Here is a 17,779-nt window from a genome sequence, read left to right on the forward strand (position 1 = left end):
GGAAGTTAAGTCACTTAAGCTAATTAGTATTTATAGGCCGGTTGCGGGCCTTTGAAAGGTTCACAAGATGAAGATGGTAGAAGATTGCACGTTGGGTGCGGGCGCGGCCTCAGCCCTACTACTCGGGCGGAACTGCGGAAAAACCCGTGGGTTCGCGTTCCCTGCCTGTGATGAAGCCTGCGTTGGTAGGGACATCTGAGACTCTTGATGAATGCCAACGGCTCTGATGGCGGCGCGTGCCCAGTCACCCGAGGGGGGCTTTCGTTAATGATTTCGGCCAGGACCTCCGGCGTTTTGTTCAGGAAACCTGCCAGTTGGTGTAGTCCACGTGGTTCTCTGAATGGCTGCTGCATTCCGCAGTACGCCATTACTTCATAGTGGTTTCCAGCTTTAATGTTTTGCACTGCTCTTTTTATAAACTATCAAGTGGCACCGCTTGTAGTGAAATTATTTATGGGTGGTGTAAACGATCTAATGTAGGTGATAGGAAAACAACATGCTTAGGCTGTAGAACAAGATGATTAATTTTAAAGTTTATTTTGAAAGAGCGAGCAAGTGGAGGAGGGGCATAGAGGGAGAGAAAATCCCAATCAGATTTCGCACTGTCAGCCTAGAGCCCAACGCGGTAAGCATAAACAGTGCGATCATGACCTGAGCAGACATTAAGAGTTGGACGCTCAACGACTGAGCCGGTGCCACAGAGCAATACGATTTTAAGAATTTTAATTTTTCCCTAGGAATGGTGCTGGGCACGAATGCAAAGTGGCTTTTGATGGCTCCTAATGGGCAGGTAAGAAATCGGTAAATGCAGTGGAAAAGAGTCAGATCTGCTTGGAGGTGGTATTTTGTTAAGCCTGTGATGGTTTAAGAGTAGTGGACAGAAGGGATTTCTGAAAAATCCTACACTGAGGCTTACATATTTAAAACCTTGATAGTTATTAACTTGGCTGCGCAGTATGTTTCATTGGATATTTTTTGTTTTCTAGTTTTGTGCCGAAAGGGTGAAAACGGCTGCCAAGGTAAGTTACTGAAATTCCCTCACCAAGGGGTGCTGGGTTGAAAGTCCACTAAATGTGCTATAATGATGACATTGTATTTGCTACTCTTGACTGTGAGAATGACGAGATTTCTTACCACCATTATACTTAACTGAGGCACAGAAAATGGTGATTTAGAGAACTTTGAGATTGCCACTAAATTTACATGAAGGTGTTTCTTCCTAGGTCCTAAAGTTGAAGTTTCACGTGCTCCCCATGGGCAAACAGGTGAGAAACCTTTTATGTAGTCCCTGTGTTTACCCAGTCTTTCTCAAATGTGAATTTCTCCGTTTTGGTATTTTATATTAAATGCTTAGAACATAGAACAGATACTATGATGGTTGCATAGTTCAGCAGATTGGATCATGAAGAGATAACGCCATTTGTCTGATGTATCGAAGTGGAAAGGAAAATTGGTTTGATAATGGCATAAGTGAGATGTCCTTAACGTAGTTTCCCTCCTTTTTTGTAGGCACTAAACAGAGTTATCTGGAATTTGAAGAGGTGAGTAAAATTGTTATGGAATTAAAACGTTGGTAATAGGGCAAACGTGACATTGCAACTAATGGTGTTTGGAGTTGCCTTATGCACGGAAGCACTCCTACTACAAAGTGCTTGAATGGGTGGCTGAATGCAGTAAATAAATGCCAGACTCTTGTCCTGTGACCATTAGGACACTGTCATGATTTGTAAAACAGCCTGTATGATGATAAGCAAATACTGACTGAACATGAAGGTCTTAATTAGCTCTACCTGATTTCAGGCATTTTTGTGTATTGTGGGAAGGAAATTCATCTTTTGCCTCTTGTGAAACTGTCTTTATTTCTTAGGTGGACTTGAGTGTTTGATACCTTTGGAGCGACAATTTTTTTTGGTAAGTATTAAAAACGTTTTAGTAGACTCAAAACTGTTAACTGAGTGCTGATGAAATAGAATGCTTAAATACTGAGTTACTAGTACTACCGGCTGCTTAGTGGGTGCATGCTGAGCATGCTGTGAACGGGGTTTTTGAAATGATGTTGATCAAATGTCTGACCTGAAGTAAGCATGTAGACAAATTTAACACTGAAGAACCCTATGACAGATAACTCTGAGATGAATTCAGTGATAGTTAACATTTTAACGAAGTGTCTTGTTTCCTTTCTAGGTTACTGGCCACTATCCCGGATGGCTTGCTTGGGTAAGACATAAAACAGTTCTTTGGTTTCTGCACTCAAGTTCAGGTTGTGTCTGAAATGTGATGTGTTAAATGTGTTCTGGTGTTGCAAGGAAGATTCAGCTATTCGGAAGTGCATCTAAAAAAATATTTTTTTTGTCAGGTGCTGATTTTGAAGACCTTTTTATATAAAGGTATGTTTTTTATAAACCTCCTTTGGTTAATAAGCAAGATGCTGTTAGTGATGATTTTTGAAATTAAAAACAGATGGGAATCTCTCTGAAAAAGAGTGAAGATTTCTAAAAAACTGAAACAGTATTTGGAAAACTTGAGAAATATGCTTATTATTACCTGTTAACTAAATTTGACTAAATTTCTGCAGGTATGAAGAGTTGGTGATTCACAAGGCCTGGAATACGGAGTTTTAAGCCAAGGTAGAGTAGTTTCAAGTTTGGTGTCTGTGTGAAGTGGTTTAAAGCCGATACGATGATGAGAACATAGTTCAGCAGACTGACGGTGGTGAGCAACATTGTCTTTCGCTCCTATCTGACGTATCTGGCTCCAGCAATCCTATCCTTAACCTTTGTAAAGGGCTGTTTATTCTACCACAGAAAATGTTCAGGGCTTGGGTAACTAATGGCTTATATACAAATGTTCTTTTTTGTTTGTTTATTTTGAGAGGTGGGGAGAGGCAGAGAGGGAGAGAGTATCCCAAGCAGGCCCTGCATTGTCTGCAGAGTCCAATCTGCAGAGCTTTCCCTGAGCTCGTGACCTGAGTAGGACACTTAATTAACTGAGCCAGCCAGGCACTCTGTTGTTTCTCAATTTTAGGATTTCACATTTTAAGAACCAAATATTTGGGTAAATTTTTGCCAAGAAATTTTTATGGACGGTAAATCTGTATAGGTTATGGCAGAGTGAGTTATTGTAATATTTTAAAATGAGTCAGCTTCATGTTTTAATGCAGTTTTAATATTGACCACAAAATTGAACATACAATCCCATATACATGGTCTTTATACACCTTCCTCAACATTCAGCACTAGAATGAGACTTTTGCTACAATTATAAACATGCAATGAGACACATCACCCAAGAACACAGCTTACATTAAAGTTCACTCGTGTTGTATGGGCTTGGACAATGTGAGACCTCCACCCTNCATTGCTTTCAGTTCCAGTGCCCTTGCCAATGTTTTCAACAGGCTCTGAGACCCTCTGTGAAGCAGGAACCGCCACCTGGCTCTAGCACTCATGTCGTAACTTCAGTTGTGACTATTCTTCGCATTACGTGCTTTGTTTCCCCTAGGAGAATGTAAACTCCATGAGAGGGTTTAAATCTTGTTGCAGTACTTCCAAGCTTTTCCTTCAGGTAATATTAGTGATGGAATTAAGTGTCTGAGAAATAGCTAGTGGATGCCAAAAGATCATGACCACGAAACTGGTCTATGGCTTGGATGACTGCAAGTAGATTAATGGCTGGTTGAAAATCATTCCAAAATGACGACTAATGAAATAAATTTAAAAAGGCCTCTCTACGATATTAGAAACCCCAGTCTTGTTTTTAATAAACCTGAGTGAGGGAAGAGAAAAATAGCAAATTTGAGTGTTAATGTATGTTTAAACCTTTACTTAATCATAATGACAGCAAGTGAGGAATTTCCTCTATTTTAGATAAATGTCCTCAGGATCAAGTTACCAGAGGCCGAACAGTAAGTTGCAGTATAAGAACATAGAGAACACCTGTCACAATCTTAACTGACCATTAGTATGCTGACGATAATTATCTTGTAGGACTGAGGGAGGGCCCAAACCATTACAGGCAGGAATGTTAAGTCCTGTTGCCTTCTGGTCTGAAACGTCCCAAGACTTTGTATACTTAGAATCAGGGGAGAGTGGGCTTGACAGAGTTGGAGGCTAATGGAACACTAACTCTGTGATCTCCAAATGCGGGGCTGGGCTGACAAAATGGGCACCTGGGTGGCTCAGTTGAGTGTCTGGCTCAGGTTGTGATCCCAGCCCCATGTCTGGCTCTGTGCTGTGTGGATCCTGATTAAGATTCTTCCTCTGCCCCTCTTGTGCAGCTCTCTAAACAAAATTATAACAAAGCAAAAACCCTAGTGTGACCTTAGCCTCTGGCACTGGGTGGGAGGTTGGACTTCCTCAAATTATGAGGTGCTCTCCAATCCTTGGAACCTATAATCCTGAGGAAGGCGAGGGATGGGTGTGTAGGGTACTGTTCTATTACTGGTAATTCTAGTTTGAGAGATACCCACATTTATTTATACTTCTAAGATCATTATTTGATTTGGTTCTCTGAAAGTTACACCCATTACTAAGAGCCCATGTGAGTTATTTTCATTGAACAGAAAGGCCTTTATGTGGCACTTAATGTAGTCAGGGACATGCATCAAGGACTCTACTAGGTACCTTCATACATAACCTGAGGAAAGGATCTGTGCCTCCATGTAACTGTGTGAAACAGAATACAAGAGTTTTCAAAAATTCATTTATTTTACTATTTCCAGGCTTGTGTAATTTTCATGGTAACACAAAATGGCCCTATTCATTTTTAGAGTGTAGATACCATTTAGCGTGGTGGAAAAGACAGGCACCTTGTAAACACAAATGGCAAAAATAATGTTTCTGGTAACAGTGAGAAAAAGATCCCTAAAAAAATGTACTCTAAATGTAATCAAGTTTTTCACATCTTGCTTTCTTTTGTACTTGGCTGTCTTTCTTCCAGGTATTAAAACCCAAGACTCTGCTATGGTCAAACTGAGCCCTTCTCCATACAAAACAGTTAAGGACAGGTCTTACAATGATGCTTCTGCCCTTTGATTATGGGCAAAAAAAATAAATATTTAATAAATCTTAATTGCTACTATAGTGAAAGAGCTCTATAGAGCATTCTGAGGTCCTTCAGTTTTGAAGAGTGTAAGTGCTCCTGAGACCCAAAGGTTTGAGGACTGTGTTCTAGGTTAAGACACAGGAGCCTTGAGAGCTTAAATGGCTGGGTAAAGCTGCATTAGCTGGAGCATGGGAAAGTGGGAATTAAATTCACGTTTGTCCAGCCCACATGGGCTCTTTCTGAGTTCACTGTCAGATGAGGAGTGACTCAGATGTGCACTATCACATGATTTACATATGCGACTGGTGCACAGCTGTCTCATCGGATATTTTTGCTGGGTACCTGGTTATTTCTCATGTTACTAAGTAACTTGCTTTCCTCAAAATAATGAGGAAATGGGTTATGCTTAAAAAAAAAAAAACAGTAGCAAGGAACGTGATCTGTGTTACAGCCTTCTGGCTCTTCAGAGAAGGGAATACTGGAAAAGACAGAGCAGCTGTACAGATACTATTTTATTCAACCCAGGCCCGAGAGCATAAGGTAATCCCCTCAGACTCATCTGCCAAACCCCACCCCCACCAGGAGAAACTGTTCATAAGAAAGTTCTCTTGAAGCCAATAATAACTTGATGTTGTGACTGTCACTTGCTTATCTTGTTATTTTTTATTTTATTTTTTTAATATTTTTATTTTATTTCTAGGGGGCGGAGAGAGACAGCGTAAGCTAGGGAGGGTCAGAGAGAGAGGGAGATACAGACTCCTAAATAGTCTCCAGGCTCTGAGCTGGCAGTCAGCACAGAGCCCGACGCGGGGCTCGAACCCATGAACTGCAAGATCATGACCTAAGCGAAAGTCGGACGCTTAACCGACTAAGCCACCCAGGCGCCCTGCTTATCTTGTTTTTAAAACTGACAACACAGGATAAATCTAAATTCCCGAGGAAAGTGTGGAGATAGGATTTGCAATAAACTCAGCATCCAGTTTATAGTCAGATAGTGCATGTTAAAATCCTAGTCGTGTTGTTTTCAACTTTATAATTAAGTAGTTCCTTAGTTTTTTGAGAAAAGGCTTAATTTAAAATTTTACCCCACCTCAAAGATAAAGATCTAAAAGAGTTTATTAGGGAATCTAAATTTCCCTGGATTTCAGAATAAGCATTATGTTTTTTTCCTGAAAGGCAAGACTGAAGAAAAGCTGATGTCCCAAATGACTAGGTCTCTGAGAGAACAATACAGGATTGTTTGACTTCTAAGGACAAGGGTCCTTTGGTATTTGCAGTCAAGAAAATAATCTCTGGATTTCAGGTGTCCTCTGTAACTCATTTACAGGAAAGAAAGACAACAATTTTGGTCAAAATTACACAGTCAACAGTGAGTTTATTACATTTATCCCATGGGGGATAAACAGATGTATGTTGCATTTACCACCTCTTAAAAGGAATTTCTAGAATATCTCTCCACTAAGAAAGGGTAGGCAGACTCGGACACCCTTTCTTGCCATGACAGCCCTGCCAGCAAGAATTTTCTGGCTCCAGAGTACACCCACAGATGGGGAGGTAGGGCTCAAGGACAACCATTAGAGAAAAGCTCCACCTAATGGCGAATCACTTTCTGTCACTGTGAAGAACATTCACTCTTGATCTACTGGGCACGACAGATTAGACCTGGAAGTGAAGATGATTTTATTTTCCAAACAGAAACAACCATCGGATTGCACTGCTTAGAGCATTAAGAAAAACAGGCAGGGATAGAAGACTGATACTTGGTACTTACTTTTTTTTCCAATGTTTTACTTATTTTTGAGAGAGAGAAAATGCAAGTGGGGGAGGCGCAGAGAGAGAGGGAGACATAGAATCTGACATAGGCTCCAGGCTCTGAGCTGTCAGCACAAAGCCTGAACAGGGCTCGAACTCACAAACTGTGAGATCGTGACATTTAACCACCTGAGCCACCCATGCACCCCAATAACTTGGTACTTACAAATCAAAATGTCAAGGCAAAAGTGGAGAAAGTAGAAAAGGCAAAAGTAGAAAAGAATACTTTCATTAATCAAGGCCTTGTTCTCATTTCATAATTAATTATAAGCTTTTATTAACATCACAGAATGTATAAGAAAATTACAATAGCCTCAGTGTTCATTTTTCTATATATTTGAAGTTGGCCTAAGGTCAGTATTTTCTCTCTTTTTTTTTTAATTTTTTTTAATGTTTTATTTATTTCTAGGAGAGAGAGAGAGACAGTGTGAGCAGGGGAGGGTCAGAGAGAGAGGGAGTCACAGACTGAAACAGGCTCCAGGCTCTGAGCTGGCAGTCAGCACAGAGCCCAACGCAGGGCTCGAACCCACGAACCGCAAGATCATGACCTAAGCGAAAGTCGGACGCTTAACCGACTAAGCCCCCCCAGGCGCCCCCTAAGCCACCCAGGCGCCCCCTAAGGTCAGTATTTTCAATTGCTTATGATTGAGGAGAAATGTTATTCAGGGATTAATAATAATAACAATATTATTTTTTAAAGATTTTTTAAAAAGTAATTTCTACATCCAATGTGGGGCTCAAAGCTACAGATACCAGTTTTATTTCATCTTAGACTATAAAATACATAGATGTAGCTGTATCTGTTCACAGATAAATAATCCCATTACCTTACACTGTGTAATGCTCTGTGGTTTTTCAAAGCATTCTCACAATACCTTCATGTACATCATGTCCTCTGGTTCTGGCAAGAAGAGACTTGTCAGGGGGCTGGGCAAGTAGTGTTTCCATGTCATCCAGGAAGGAAAGGAGACTGAGAGACGTTTCTGTAACTTGCTCAAGGTGAAGCACTAAGATTCTGTGACTTTCACTTTGGTGATTTTTTTTTTTTGGCATTATATCATGTTGCTTCTCACTATATTATGCTGAGAGTGAAAATGTCACTATCCAGCTTAATCAGGATTCTCTTGATAAGGCTGGTTGAACTGACCTCTCCATCAACGGACTAAAGGGGCAAGCATTTCCCCACATTTCACATGGTCTGATGATCTCTGTCTTCAGGGAACAGCCGACTATCCAGGTATGAAAAACATGATTAGGAAACACTAAGCTATTCTATTAACCCAACAAAGGGCCATCTTCACACCTCACCAGGTCAGAAACTATGAAAGAGTCCCAAATAAAAAATCCTAATAATGCATGTTATGAAGTAAAAATTGGATACTTTCTGTTTCTTTATTGTGGTGAAGAATGTCATCTGGGTTCCTTCCACCTAAAGACCCACTTATCAGACCTGCAGCAGAACTCCGTGTCTGATTTCAGCCTTGGGGAAGCAAAGAGGACAAAGCTGAAAAGCTCAGCTTTCTGGATGATATGGCTCATTCAAGAGCTCTTTTCCTTTTGAGTCTGCTGGCCAGGAGACCTGGATATGGTAGGGCTTCAGGTCCTCAGGAGGGAGAGAATCTGGGGCACTGCTCATGAGGTCATGCCCTCGGAAGGATTTGGGGAAGGCTATGACATCTCTGATGCTTGGTGCTCCAGTGACAAGGCATATCAGTCTGTCTAACCCTGGAAGTAAAATACCGAAGTCAACAGATGAGAATGTAGCATAAGGTTGGGAGTGACTAAGTTTTTCTACAAAGGTTGTAGAGAACTTATATAAGAATTTTTAAAAATGTTTAAATGCTTATTTATTTTTGAGAGAGAGACAGCGTGAGTGGGAGAGGGGCAGAGAGAGAGGGAGACACAGAACCCAAAGCAGGCTCCAGGTTCCGAGCTGTCAACACAGAGCCCGATGCGTGGCTCGAACTCACAAACCAAGAGATCATTACCTGAGCCAAAGTCAGACGCTCAACCAACTGAGCCACCCTGGTGCCCCAATTAAATAAGAATTTTAAAAAAATTATTTATTTTTGGGACAGTGCAAGCAGGGGAGGGGCAGATGGGGGGAGCAGAGGATCTGAAGCGGGCTCTGCACTGACAGGCTGAAAGCACAGAGCCTGATATGGGGCTCAACCTCCAGAACTGTGAGATCATGACCTGAGCCAAAGTTGGACGCTCAACTGACTGAGCCACCCAAGCACCCCTAAATAAGAATCTTTAACAAGTTGCAGTCAAGCATAATTCCCTGTCTTTTGAGGGAACTTCTGTTTGTTTGAGAGGTTCTCTTCTATCTCATTCTAGAAAAGTATTCAGGATGAATATTCACATGCTCAAATTAAGACACGGCAATTAGTGAATTGTCAGCAAGGGTTTTTCAAAGGTTGACGAAAATCAGGTGCTACTCAGGGCAATGCAAGGTCACAGATGGAAGTCCTTGCTGTTGAGGGCCTACAATCTAGGGGAGCTTCCAAGAATTTCTCACGCTCTTGCTTGCTTGATAAAACAAAGCAACCATGGCAGAAGGGCACTGGCACATTTCTACTTGCCCATGAGCTAAATACTATGGAGCAGTGCTTTCCAGACTCATGAATGTGTCTGTGAGCCTCCAGGCATTTGAACAATACTGACTTAAGACTGAAGTTTTATTTGATTAAAAAAATCTTCCATACAAATTATCAGTCAAGTTTTATCTTTAACTGGTAAAATATACTTTAAACATATCCCAATGAAATGAAAATACAGATTTGAAGTCTTATAATATTCTTGGGCTTGCACCCTATCCTTTTTACCCCCTCTCCTCCTCTACCCCAGCCTGTAAACTGAACCCAAATTTGAGACATAGGGTTATGGAATGAAATTTAGCTTGTAAAAGGATACACTGTTTACCTAAGGCAATTCCTCCATGAGGGGGCGCCCCAAAATCTAACGCCTGGAGCAGGTGGGAGAGCAATTTCACATCTTCCTGAAATTCAAAACATAATTCAATTTGAATACAAATGCTGCACAGTAAGCTTGGGTGCTAAAGGGAAAATAAAGTTGAGCTAAAAAAAATACCTTAAGAGGTTGACAGTTTAGCTAGAGAGTATGACAAGTCACAGATATTAAAACATGCAGAGACACACCTGGCACTCAGCACCAGTCCCAAGTCATGTATTATACTGATAATGTAAACAGAGCAACACCAAGCGAGGACATGGAGATGCGGGCTCAGAAAGGTAGGGTGAGAGCAGGAAACTGTCCTATCACACGGTCAAGTGAGGAGAACATTATTAAGAGGGAAGCGGTGTCAAACACTCCTGGGAGGTAGGACAGCTTGGTGGCCAAGAACTGGCCACTGGGTTTGGTGGCTCTGCAAGTTAACTTAGGTGGGGCGACATTGTGTAGACACGCTGAGTGCATCTGACAATGGTTCTCACCAGGCTGCACATGAGAGACAGGTGGGGACCTTTCAAGGAACAGATGCTGAAGCCTCACATTTGCAGCTTTTTACTTAATTGGTCTGGTGTGGACTAGTGCACTGTGTCTTCTCGTTTTTGTATTTTTAACACTTTGCAATTGATTCTGTTCTCATGTGCAGCAGGGCTGAGAACCACTGATGGGAGAGAAGAAGCAGAAGCAGTGAATTCTCCATGGACTCATTTGAGAAGCTTAGCAACAAAAGGAAGGAAGAAAATCAGCTGGCAAGCTGACGGCTGGATGCTTTGAGTTGAGAGGAAAAAACTTAAGGGACGTCACAATGTCCTTAAAGCTACTGGGGAGTCTGGGGGTTTGAGTTCTCCAATCCTGCTCTCAAAAAATCCATCCTACCCCACGGCTGTTAGTGAACTTGCAGAGCCACCAAACCCTGTTAGTTAACCCCACAAAATCACCTTTCAGGATCAGACTCTCTTGGACACTTTCTATTTTGAAATCTATCCTGGCCTTCTATGGAATCATCAAGAAACTGCAGATTCTTAGGCCTGCATCTTATAGACTCTTTCTTTTTAAAATTACCCCACTATCACTAAAATAACTCTGTCTCTTTCTCTAGCATTATCAACATTTCCATGCATTTCCAACCACATCATTTTTTGAGCAGTGTGGTGGTGAGGAGGGTAAGAGCTTGGGCTCAAGAGCCAATCTGCCTGGATTCAAATTGTGGCTCAGTTTACTTCTGTGCTGTGTGGCCTTCGGCGAATTAATTAATCTGTTTCAATCACTCATTCTCATTTATTTTATTTAAAAACATTAAAAATTTTTTTAATGTTTATTTTTGAGAGAGAGAGACACACGCAGAGGGAGGGACTGAGAGAGGGCAACACAGAATCTGAAGCAGACTCCAGGCTCTGAGCTGTCAGCACAGAGCCCAATGCAGAACTCAAACCCATGAACTGTGAGATCATGACCTGAGCCAAAGTTGGATGCTCAACCTACTGAGTCACCCAGGCACTCCTAAAAACATTTTTTAAATGTTTATTTTATTTACCTTGAAAGAGAGATAGTGCACGCGCATGTGCATGCATGTGGAGGAGGGGCAGAGAGAGGAGGGAGAGAATCCCAGAATCCCAAGCGGGCTCTGCATTGTGAGGCTTGAACTCATGAAACCGGGAAATCATGACCTGAGCTGAGATCGAGTCAGACACTTAACCAACTGAGCCACCCAGTCACTTATCTTTAAAATGGGCAGAATAAGGGTATTTATCTCAGAAAGTAATTGTGAGGATTAAATGTATCAATGCATATAAAGTACTTAGTGCCTGGCACATATAGTAAGCACTAATAAACAGCTTTTATTATCATTTACTTTTCAAAATCTTACACTAAAGGTAGAGAGACAAGCCAACACTATTCTGTATCTAGAGAATCCTTCATTCATAACAAATTTTAAAAAAAGCCCACAAACATTATGGAAGGGATTTATACTCACTGCTATACCACCAACATCAGCTAAAGCAACAAATATTCTGGTTAAAAAAAAAAAGGTTACAAGATAACGTTACCTTTAGCAACGTTGCCAGAATGTAACGTTGGAGCTCTGCGTCATGTATTCGGATAGAACCACCTCCTATCTCACTGCCATTTAAAACCAAGTCATAGTGTTGGCTACGGACCTAGAAGATTCACAGACTTTATGTTAGAGAAAATTTCTATAGTTTTCTGTTCTACAGCAATTTAGAGACAATGTATTAACTACAAGCTCAAACCCGACAATCTTTTCCGAGGCTTCCAGAACTGGGTCAGACTGTGAAATCTGAACTCCTTTGCCTTTGTTTCCACATTTCCTCTTAAATTGGTACAGATATGGTACCTGTTTGGGTTCTGTGTATAAGAGGTGGATGTCACTGGGGTGGGGAGCGGTAAATGGGTGGTGGGCTGACTCCAGCTCTCCGGGATTTTCCTCCTTGGGAAGGAAGAGCGGGAAATCCACAACCCAAAGGAAAGAGAACAGAGCTGGGTCACGGAGCACCAGTCCTCTTGCTTCTAGAAGGTCAGCACATTCCAGTCGTAGTTTTCCCAATACAGAGCACTGGCAACAGAAAATACAACCATGAGTTAATTGCTGTGACAGCAGACAGAAAATGACACAACCTGGACTCTAGAGTCAGGCTATCCTGTAGGGATTAGACAATTAATAGACAAGATGCTCTGGGGCGCCTGGGTGGCTCAGTCGGTTAAGCGTCCAACTTCAGCTCAGGTCATGATCTCGCAGTCCGTGAGTTCGAGCCTCACATCAGGCTCTGTGCTGACAGCTCAGAGCCTGGACCCTGCTTCAGATTCTGTGTCTCCTTCTCTCTCTGCCCCTCTCTCACTCACACTCTGCCTCTCCCTCTCAAAAATAAACAAACATTAAAAAAAAAGTTTAAAAACTCAATGAGACACTCTAAGCCTCTCAGGAGACAGTGATCTGAGGATGATCTGACTGCAGTGTGGTTGAGAATGATTGTCAGACTCGGCCGACTGAGTAAGGATTTAATAACACAGTGACGGAGAGCACGGGTACCAGAGCTTGACTGACTTGGGTGTGTCTGTTTGCCTCCTGACTTCCCTACACTTTTTTCCATAGTAAAATGGAGCTAAATGTACCTACTCCAAATGCTGGTGGTGAAGACTGAGACAAGCCATGGAAAGTGCAATTATGACCGGCAGCTATGTGATCTTCCTTACTGCTCCTGAAGGTCGTGGTGAGGCTCTGATGAGTGCCTGACACACAGCTGATGGCCAATACATGCTGGCTATTATTAGAGGTGCAGTAGGGATTAGAGGTTGGTTTAAGAGTGTGACTTTTGGAACCGGACTTTGTAGGTCAGAAATCTGGGCCCTCCACTACCTAGCCATGTGTGAACAGATTTTTAACCTCTGTGACTCAGGTTTCTGATCTTGGAATGGTAACGGTATCAGTCCTTCTCTCAGTAAGGCTGGCATGAGGATTAAGTGAGTTAATATGCACAAAGTACTGAGAACAGTACTGAGCAAACAGGAAGTGCTCCCTGAGTGCTAACTCTGATAAGCAGAGCTTCCCTGAAAAAGGGCTGTCAGGACAAACCGTGCCTGGAGACAGGCACAGGTGTCCCTTTATGGCCTCTCCTACCTTACATTTAAATATCTACCCAAGGTACGTGCACTGTGACATATTCAGAATGCTAATGCTATTCCACCTAAGTCTGGTTTCTAGTTCTTTCAAGAAGTCCCGGCAGGAATTAGAATGATACCTTCCTGAGAGAAGAATGCCAGTAGTTTCACTCCATACTAGGAAAGAGTGGAATGACCAAATGATTCTGCAGCAGGATTTTTATACAATACAAAATCCCAAAATTTGTAATAAAGTGGTACATTCCCTAGCAAGTTTAACAGTGATGTTTAGGTCTAGTATTCGAAATAATGTTGATGGGGCACCTAGGTGGCTCAGTCAGTCGAGTGTCTGACTCTTGAACTCTTGATTTTGGCTCAGGTCATGCTCCCAGGTTTGTGGGATCAAGCTCTGCATTGGGCTCTGTGCTGAGCGTGGAGCCTGCTTAAGATTCTTTCTTTCTCTCTCTCTCTCTCTCTCTCTCCCCCCCTTGCCCTCTCTACCATTCACACTTGCTTAAAAAAACCAAAACTCCAAAACGAATATAATGATTAATTAATCCATTAAAAAATGATGGCAGCATCAAAACAGATTTGTAAGTAAACAGTTTTCTTCACTGTTGCAGGGGAAAGGAAATTGAGTAGGTTGTGTTTATTTATTTATTTTAAAAAATTTGGGGGGCACTTGGGTGGCTCAGTTGGTTAAGCATCTGACTTCGCTCAGGTCATGATCTCGCAGTTTGTGAGTCTGAGCCCTGTGCCAGGCTCTGTGTTGACAGCTCAGAGCTTGGAGCCTGCTTCAGATTCTGTGTCTCCCTCTCTCTCTATCCCTCCCCTGCTCATGCTTTGTCTCTCTCTATCTCAAAAATAAATAAACGTTAAAAAAAATTAAAAACATTTTTTAAAGATCTTATTTATTTACTTATTCATTCAGAGTAATTTCTACACTCAACTTGGGGCTTGAACTCATGACCCTGAGACTAAGAGTCACATGTTCTTCAGAGCAGGTGCTCTGACAGTGGGGTACATTTAGCATTGAAACCAAACTCTGAAATTTCTCCTTTGGAAGGAAACAATGATATGTATGGTACAAACACAAATTAGAAGAATGAACTTGATATAGCACTAATCAGAGACCAATGCTATAAAGGGATCATACTTTAGTACAAGAATGAATTTATATTACACTTGACCTTTCCACTATATTTTCAATATTCATGCTTGACTTATATTCCATATTTGTGAGCATCTTACAATGGTCCTATGGTCAAACCCCGTCTTCCACAGATCTCCTTAAGCGCAGTGATTTAGCCAGGGCACAGTGGCACTCAATACCCCCAGCTGCTGCTCCTGAGGAAGAAGGGTCCTGTCCTGACCAAAGCAGGGCCAGAGATGTCTGCCAGCCCAGCATCTCATCTGTCTCTCCACATGTTCAGGAATGCATTACCTACAAAAGTTTGGGATTACCAAATTTTCCTAATCTGCAAGACCTCGAAAATGAAAATATTCTCCCCAGTGAAAATCAATAGCCCTTTACCTAAGTGACTTTCCTAATCAGAGAGATCTAATCTGTGTGAACAATGCCAATGGAGGCTGGTAGCTGGTGAAACACACTTTAGTTTTGATACAGTGCGTTATTAAGGCTGAAAACATTTATTAATATAAAAACACCTGCTTAGCAGCTCCACTTAATGAAATGAACACCTTTAAATATGTATTATATACATAGGAGAAAAGAGGCATCGTTCAGCATCAACAGCACAGAAATTTAGAGGCAGTTTTCCTTACTGCTTTCCTGTGCTCTCCGGCCGTGAGCAGGACCACACAGTCCTCTTGCGTGTCCATCAGTCTGATTAGTTCTGATCTCTGCTCCTCCATTATGGACTTAGCAACTGGAGAATTCCAGTTTCTATTGTCTTTCAGGAATACAGGTAAGACTTCCTGTGGCAAAGAAAAAGACTTTCATCTTTTAAAAAGTGGGATTGATTTATTTTTCTTGTAGTACATAAAGATTTCTTGTTCCCAACAAAACTGGAGATGATCTTCATTCCCTCCCTCAACCCCTTCAAAATGATAGTAAAGGAATCACAAAAGGAATCTCACCATAATGAAAAAATAAAAGGAGATGTAAGGGGGGAAATACTGGCAAAGAGATTTCTGCAGATCTGTGGCAGGCTGCAAGGGAATGGAATAGGAAGGATTAAAGCAACAAGACATCGGAGGCTCCAGCATGGAGAAAAACAGAGCAGCCTCTGCACAAGAAGGAACTGATTTTAGCAGAAACCTAGAGAGGTTCAGGACTCCTAGGAAGCTTTGGTTTCTCAGAGTAATGGGCAACAGTTCTGCTGCTCCCCCTAAACTGATCCTACCCATTCACAAAGCCCTTCCAAGGATCCTGTGCTCCCAAACAGCTTAAAATTGTTTTTTCTTTAAGTAAGTTCTATACCCAATGTGGGGCTTGAATTCATGATCTCCAAGATCAAGAGTCTCATGCTCTACCAGCCAGGCTCCACTCCCAACCAGCTTTTAAATGCCTCCTTCTGNGTATGTAAATGTTGGCTCACTCGACTGTACACCTGAAGCTAATATTACACTGAGTTAATGAACTGGAATCTCATAAATAAATAAATAAATGCTTCATTCTTAAATATATACAATCAGCAGTCACCATATATCAGAGAAATTCTGCAGTATTAAAAAAAGGTGGGGGGAAGGCACCTGGGTGACTCAGTCAGTTAGACATCTGACATTTGATTTCAGCTCAGGTCATGAACTCAGTTTATGAGTTCAAGTCCTGCATCAGGCTCTGTGCTGATGGTGTGAAGTCGGCCTGGGATTCTCTCTCTCTCCGTCTCTCCTGGCCATGCTCACTCTCTTTCTCTCTCTCTCTCAAAATAAATAAACTTAAGGAAAAAAAAAAAAGGACCCGAAAGGAAAGAGATAATTTAGGGACCAAAGGAGGAAGGACTGAATCCTCAAAGGCACTCAAAAATATATTTTATCAATAAAAGCAGAATAAAATATGATGATAAAAAAAACAAACAGCTATTGGGACATAAAAATGATTGGTTAAAAAGAATTCAAGAGAAGAGTTGAAGCGCTATGTCAGAATGAAAGGGACAAAGAAAATTATGGGAAAGGACACAGGAAAAAAAAGAGATATACATGTTATAAAACAAGGTCCAAATAGAAATTTTAAAAAATTCCAAATAGAGACTACAGAAAATGATGAAGTCAAAACAATTAGTACTAGAAGAGTTTTCCACAGATGACAGGCATAAGCCATCATATTGAAAGGGCCCTTCTAGAGTACAACACACTGAATGCAAAATGACTCAAAGGTACACAACTTGAAATTTCAGAACACGAACAATCAGGAGGCTAAATGCTTCCAAAGGAAAGCAATCAGGTTTGCTACAAAGGAATAAATTCATATGAGCATTAGGCTTCTCATCAGGAACAGCAGGTACAAGAGAAAAAAGCAATGCCTTCAACAAGCTAAGGCTGTGCTATGTAATACATATAGCATCACCACTCACACGTACCTATTGAGATTAATTGAAATGAAATGAAATTATGAATTCAGCTCCTCAGGTACACCAGCCACATTGTAAGCACTGGATAGCTATGCTGGCCAATGGCTACCATATTGGATGATGCAGATGCAAAACATTTCCACCAACACAGAAGGTTCTGTTGGACTGCATGGCTCTAAAGCGATATGACTGCCAATTCAAGATTTTATACTAAAGCCAAATTAGCAATCAAATGTGAGGTTTTAAACATAAAGGCATTCTTGGACCAGCAAGTTTATCTCTTGACTGCCTTCTTGGAAATACTTGAGGATCTACCACAGCACAAATAAAAAACAGGAAGATTTGGGATCCAGGGAACGTGGCTTTAACTCAGAAGCAGGATGAAGAAAGGGTCCAGAAAGACAGCTGTGCAGAAGGTACAGAGTAATTCGGTGTGGTCTGTGTATGGGAGCTGTATCTCTCATGCAGGAAGCTAACAGATAAAGTTCAAAGTGGAGAAGTAACAAAAAAGACGGTATGTAGATATATTTCTAAAAATGGAAGCACTCTGGTTAGAGTGGGACTGGATGTGGCACAAGCTAGAGCAAACACTTATTGCATCTTGTTATGCAATAACTTCTTTACCATTTGTGTTTTTACCTATTGCTGATTCATACACATATTAAAAAATGTAACCCAGGTTAGAATATATTAATAATATGAAAAAACAGGGGTGCCTGGGTGGCTTAGTCAGTTGAACATCTGATTTTGGCTCAGGTCATGATTTTATGGTTCACGAGTTTGAGCCCTATATCGGGCTCACT

At 41.4% G+C, this 17,779-nt stretch overlaps 1 protein-coding gene, 1 long non-coding RNA gene and 8 other non-coding genes across 14 annotated transcripts in view; 9 read left to right on the forward strand and 1 right to left on the reverse strand.

The window, feature by feature from the left end:
* Positions 1-3,348, forward strand: part of LOC144230932 (uncharacterized) — a 4,403-nt gene extending 1,055 nt beyond the window's left edge. Inside the window, exons 2-9 of the long non-coding RNA XR_013334925.1 lie at positions 738-790; positions 987-1,019; positions 1,224-1,265; positions 1,510-1,541; positions 1,868-1,911; positions 2,185-2,217; positions 2,357-2,387; positions 2,576-3,348. This is a non-coding gene — a long non-coding RNA (uncharacterized LOC144230932). The remainder of the gene's footprint in view (positions 1-737; positions 791-986; positions 1,020-1,223; positions 1,266-1,509; positions 1,542-1,867; positions 1,912-2,184; positions 2,218-2,356; positions 2,388-2,575) is intronic.
* Positions 157-236, forward strand: LOC144230980 (small nucleolar RNA SNORD74). Its single transcript, XR_013334945.1, has one exon. It is a non-coding gene; the product is annotated as a small nucleolar RNA SNORD74 (small nucleolar RNA).
* LOC144230988 (small nucleolar RNA SNORD75) lies at positions 852-913 on the forward strand. The gene has a single exon (XR_013334952.1). It is a non-coding gene; the product is annotated as a small nucleolar RNA SNORD75 (small nucleolar RNA).
* Positions 1,075-1,157, forward strand: LOC144230977 (small nucleolar RNA SNORD24). Its single transcript, XR_013334942.1, has one exon. It is a non-coding gene; the product is annotated as a small nucleolar RNA SNORD24 (small nucleolar RNA).
* LOC144230985 (small nucleolar RNA SNORD77) lies at positions 1,367-1,435 on the forward strand. Its single transcript, XR_013334950.1, has one exon. It is a non-coding gene; the product is annotated as a small nucleolar RNA SNORD77 (small nucleolar RNA).
* On the forward strand, positions 1,736-1,796 carry LOC144230981 (small nucleolar RNA SNORD44). Its single transcript, XR_013334946.1, has one exon. It is a non-coding gene; the product is annotated as a small nucleolar RNA SNORD44 (small nucleolar RNA).
* LOC144230987 (small nucleolar RNA SNORD78) lies at positions 2,046-2,110 on the forward strand. Its single transcript, XR_013334951.1, has one exon. It is a non-coding gene; the product is annotated as a small nucleolar RNA SNORD78 (small nucleolar RNA).
* Positions 2,427-2,511, forward strand: LOC144230978 (small nucleolar RNA SNORD79). The gene has a single exon (XR_013334943.1). It is a non-coding gene; the product is annotated as a small nucleolar RNA SNORD79 (small nucleolar RNA).
* LOC144230982 (small nucleolar RNA snR60/Z15/Z230/Z193/J17) lies at positions 2,672-2,751 on the forward strand. The gene has a single exon (XR_013334947.1). It is a non-coding gene; the product is annotated as a small nucleolar RNA snR60/Z15/Z230/Z193/J17 (small nucleolar RNA).
* A 2,880-nt stretch (positions 3,349-6,228) lies between the features above and the next one.
* Positions 6,229-17,779, reverse strand: part of DARS2 (aspartyl-tRNA synthetase 2, mitochondrial) — a 30,729-nt gene continuing 19,178 nt past the window's right edge. For 3 of the 5 annotated variants that reach the window (XM_077763343.1, XM_077763340.1, XM_077763345.1), the window contains 5 exons: positions 15,229-15,381; positions 12,182-12,400; positions 11,874-11,984; positions 9,781-9,856; positions 6,669-8,580 (listed from right to left, as the gene is read on the reverse strand). In XM_077763343.1, the coding sequence (XP_077619469.1) occupies positions 8,369-8,580; positions 9,781-9,856; positions 11,874-11,984; positions 12,182-12,400; positions 15,229-15,381 (771 nt within the window). In that variant the 3' untranslated portion in view covers positions 6,669-8,368. Of the gene's footprint in view, positions 8,581-9,771; positions 9,857-11,873; positions 11,985-12,181; positions 12,401-15,228; positions 15,382-17,779 lie in introns of all 5 variants that reach the window. The other 2 variants (XM_077763342.1, XM_077763341.1) reach the window with 2 other exon arrangements.

The sequence above is a fragment of the Crocuta crocuta genome, unplaced genomic scaffold, assembly GCF_008692635.1.
Source record: "Crocuta crocuta isolate KB4526 unplaced genomic scaffold, BGI_CrCroc_1.0 scaffold3, whole genome shotgun sequence".
Lineage (NCBI taxonomy): Eukaryota > Metazoa > Chordata > Mammalia > Carnivora > Hyaenidae > Crocuta > Crocuta crocuta.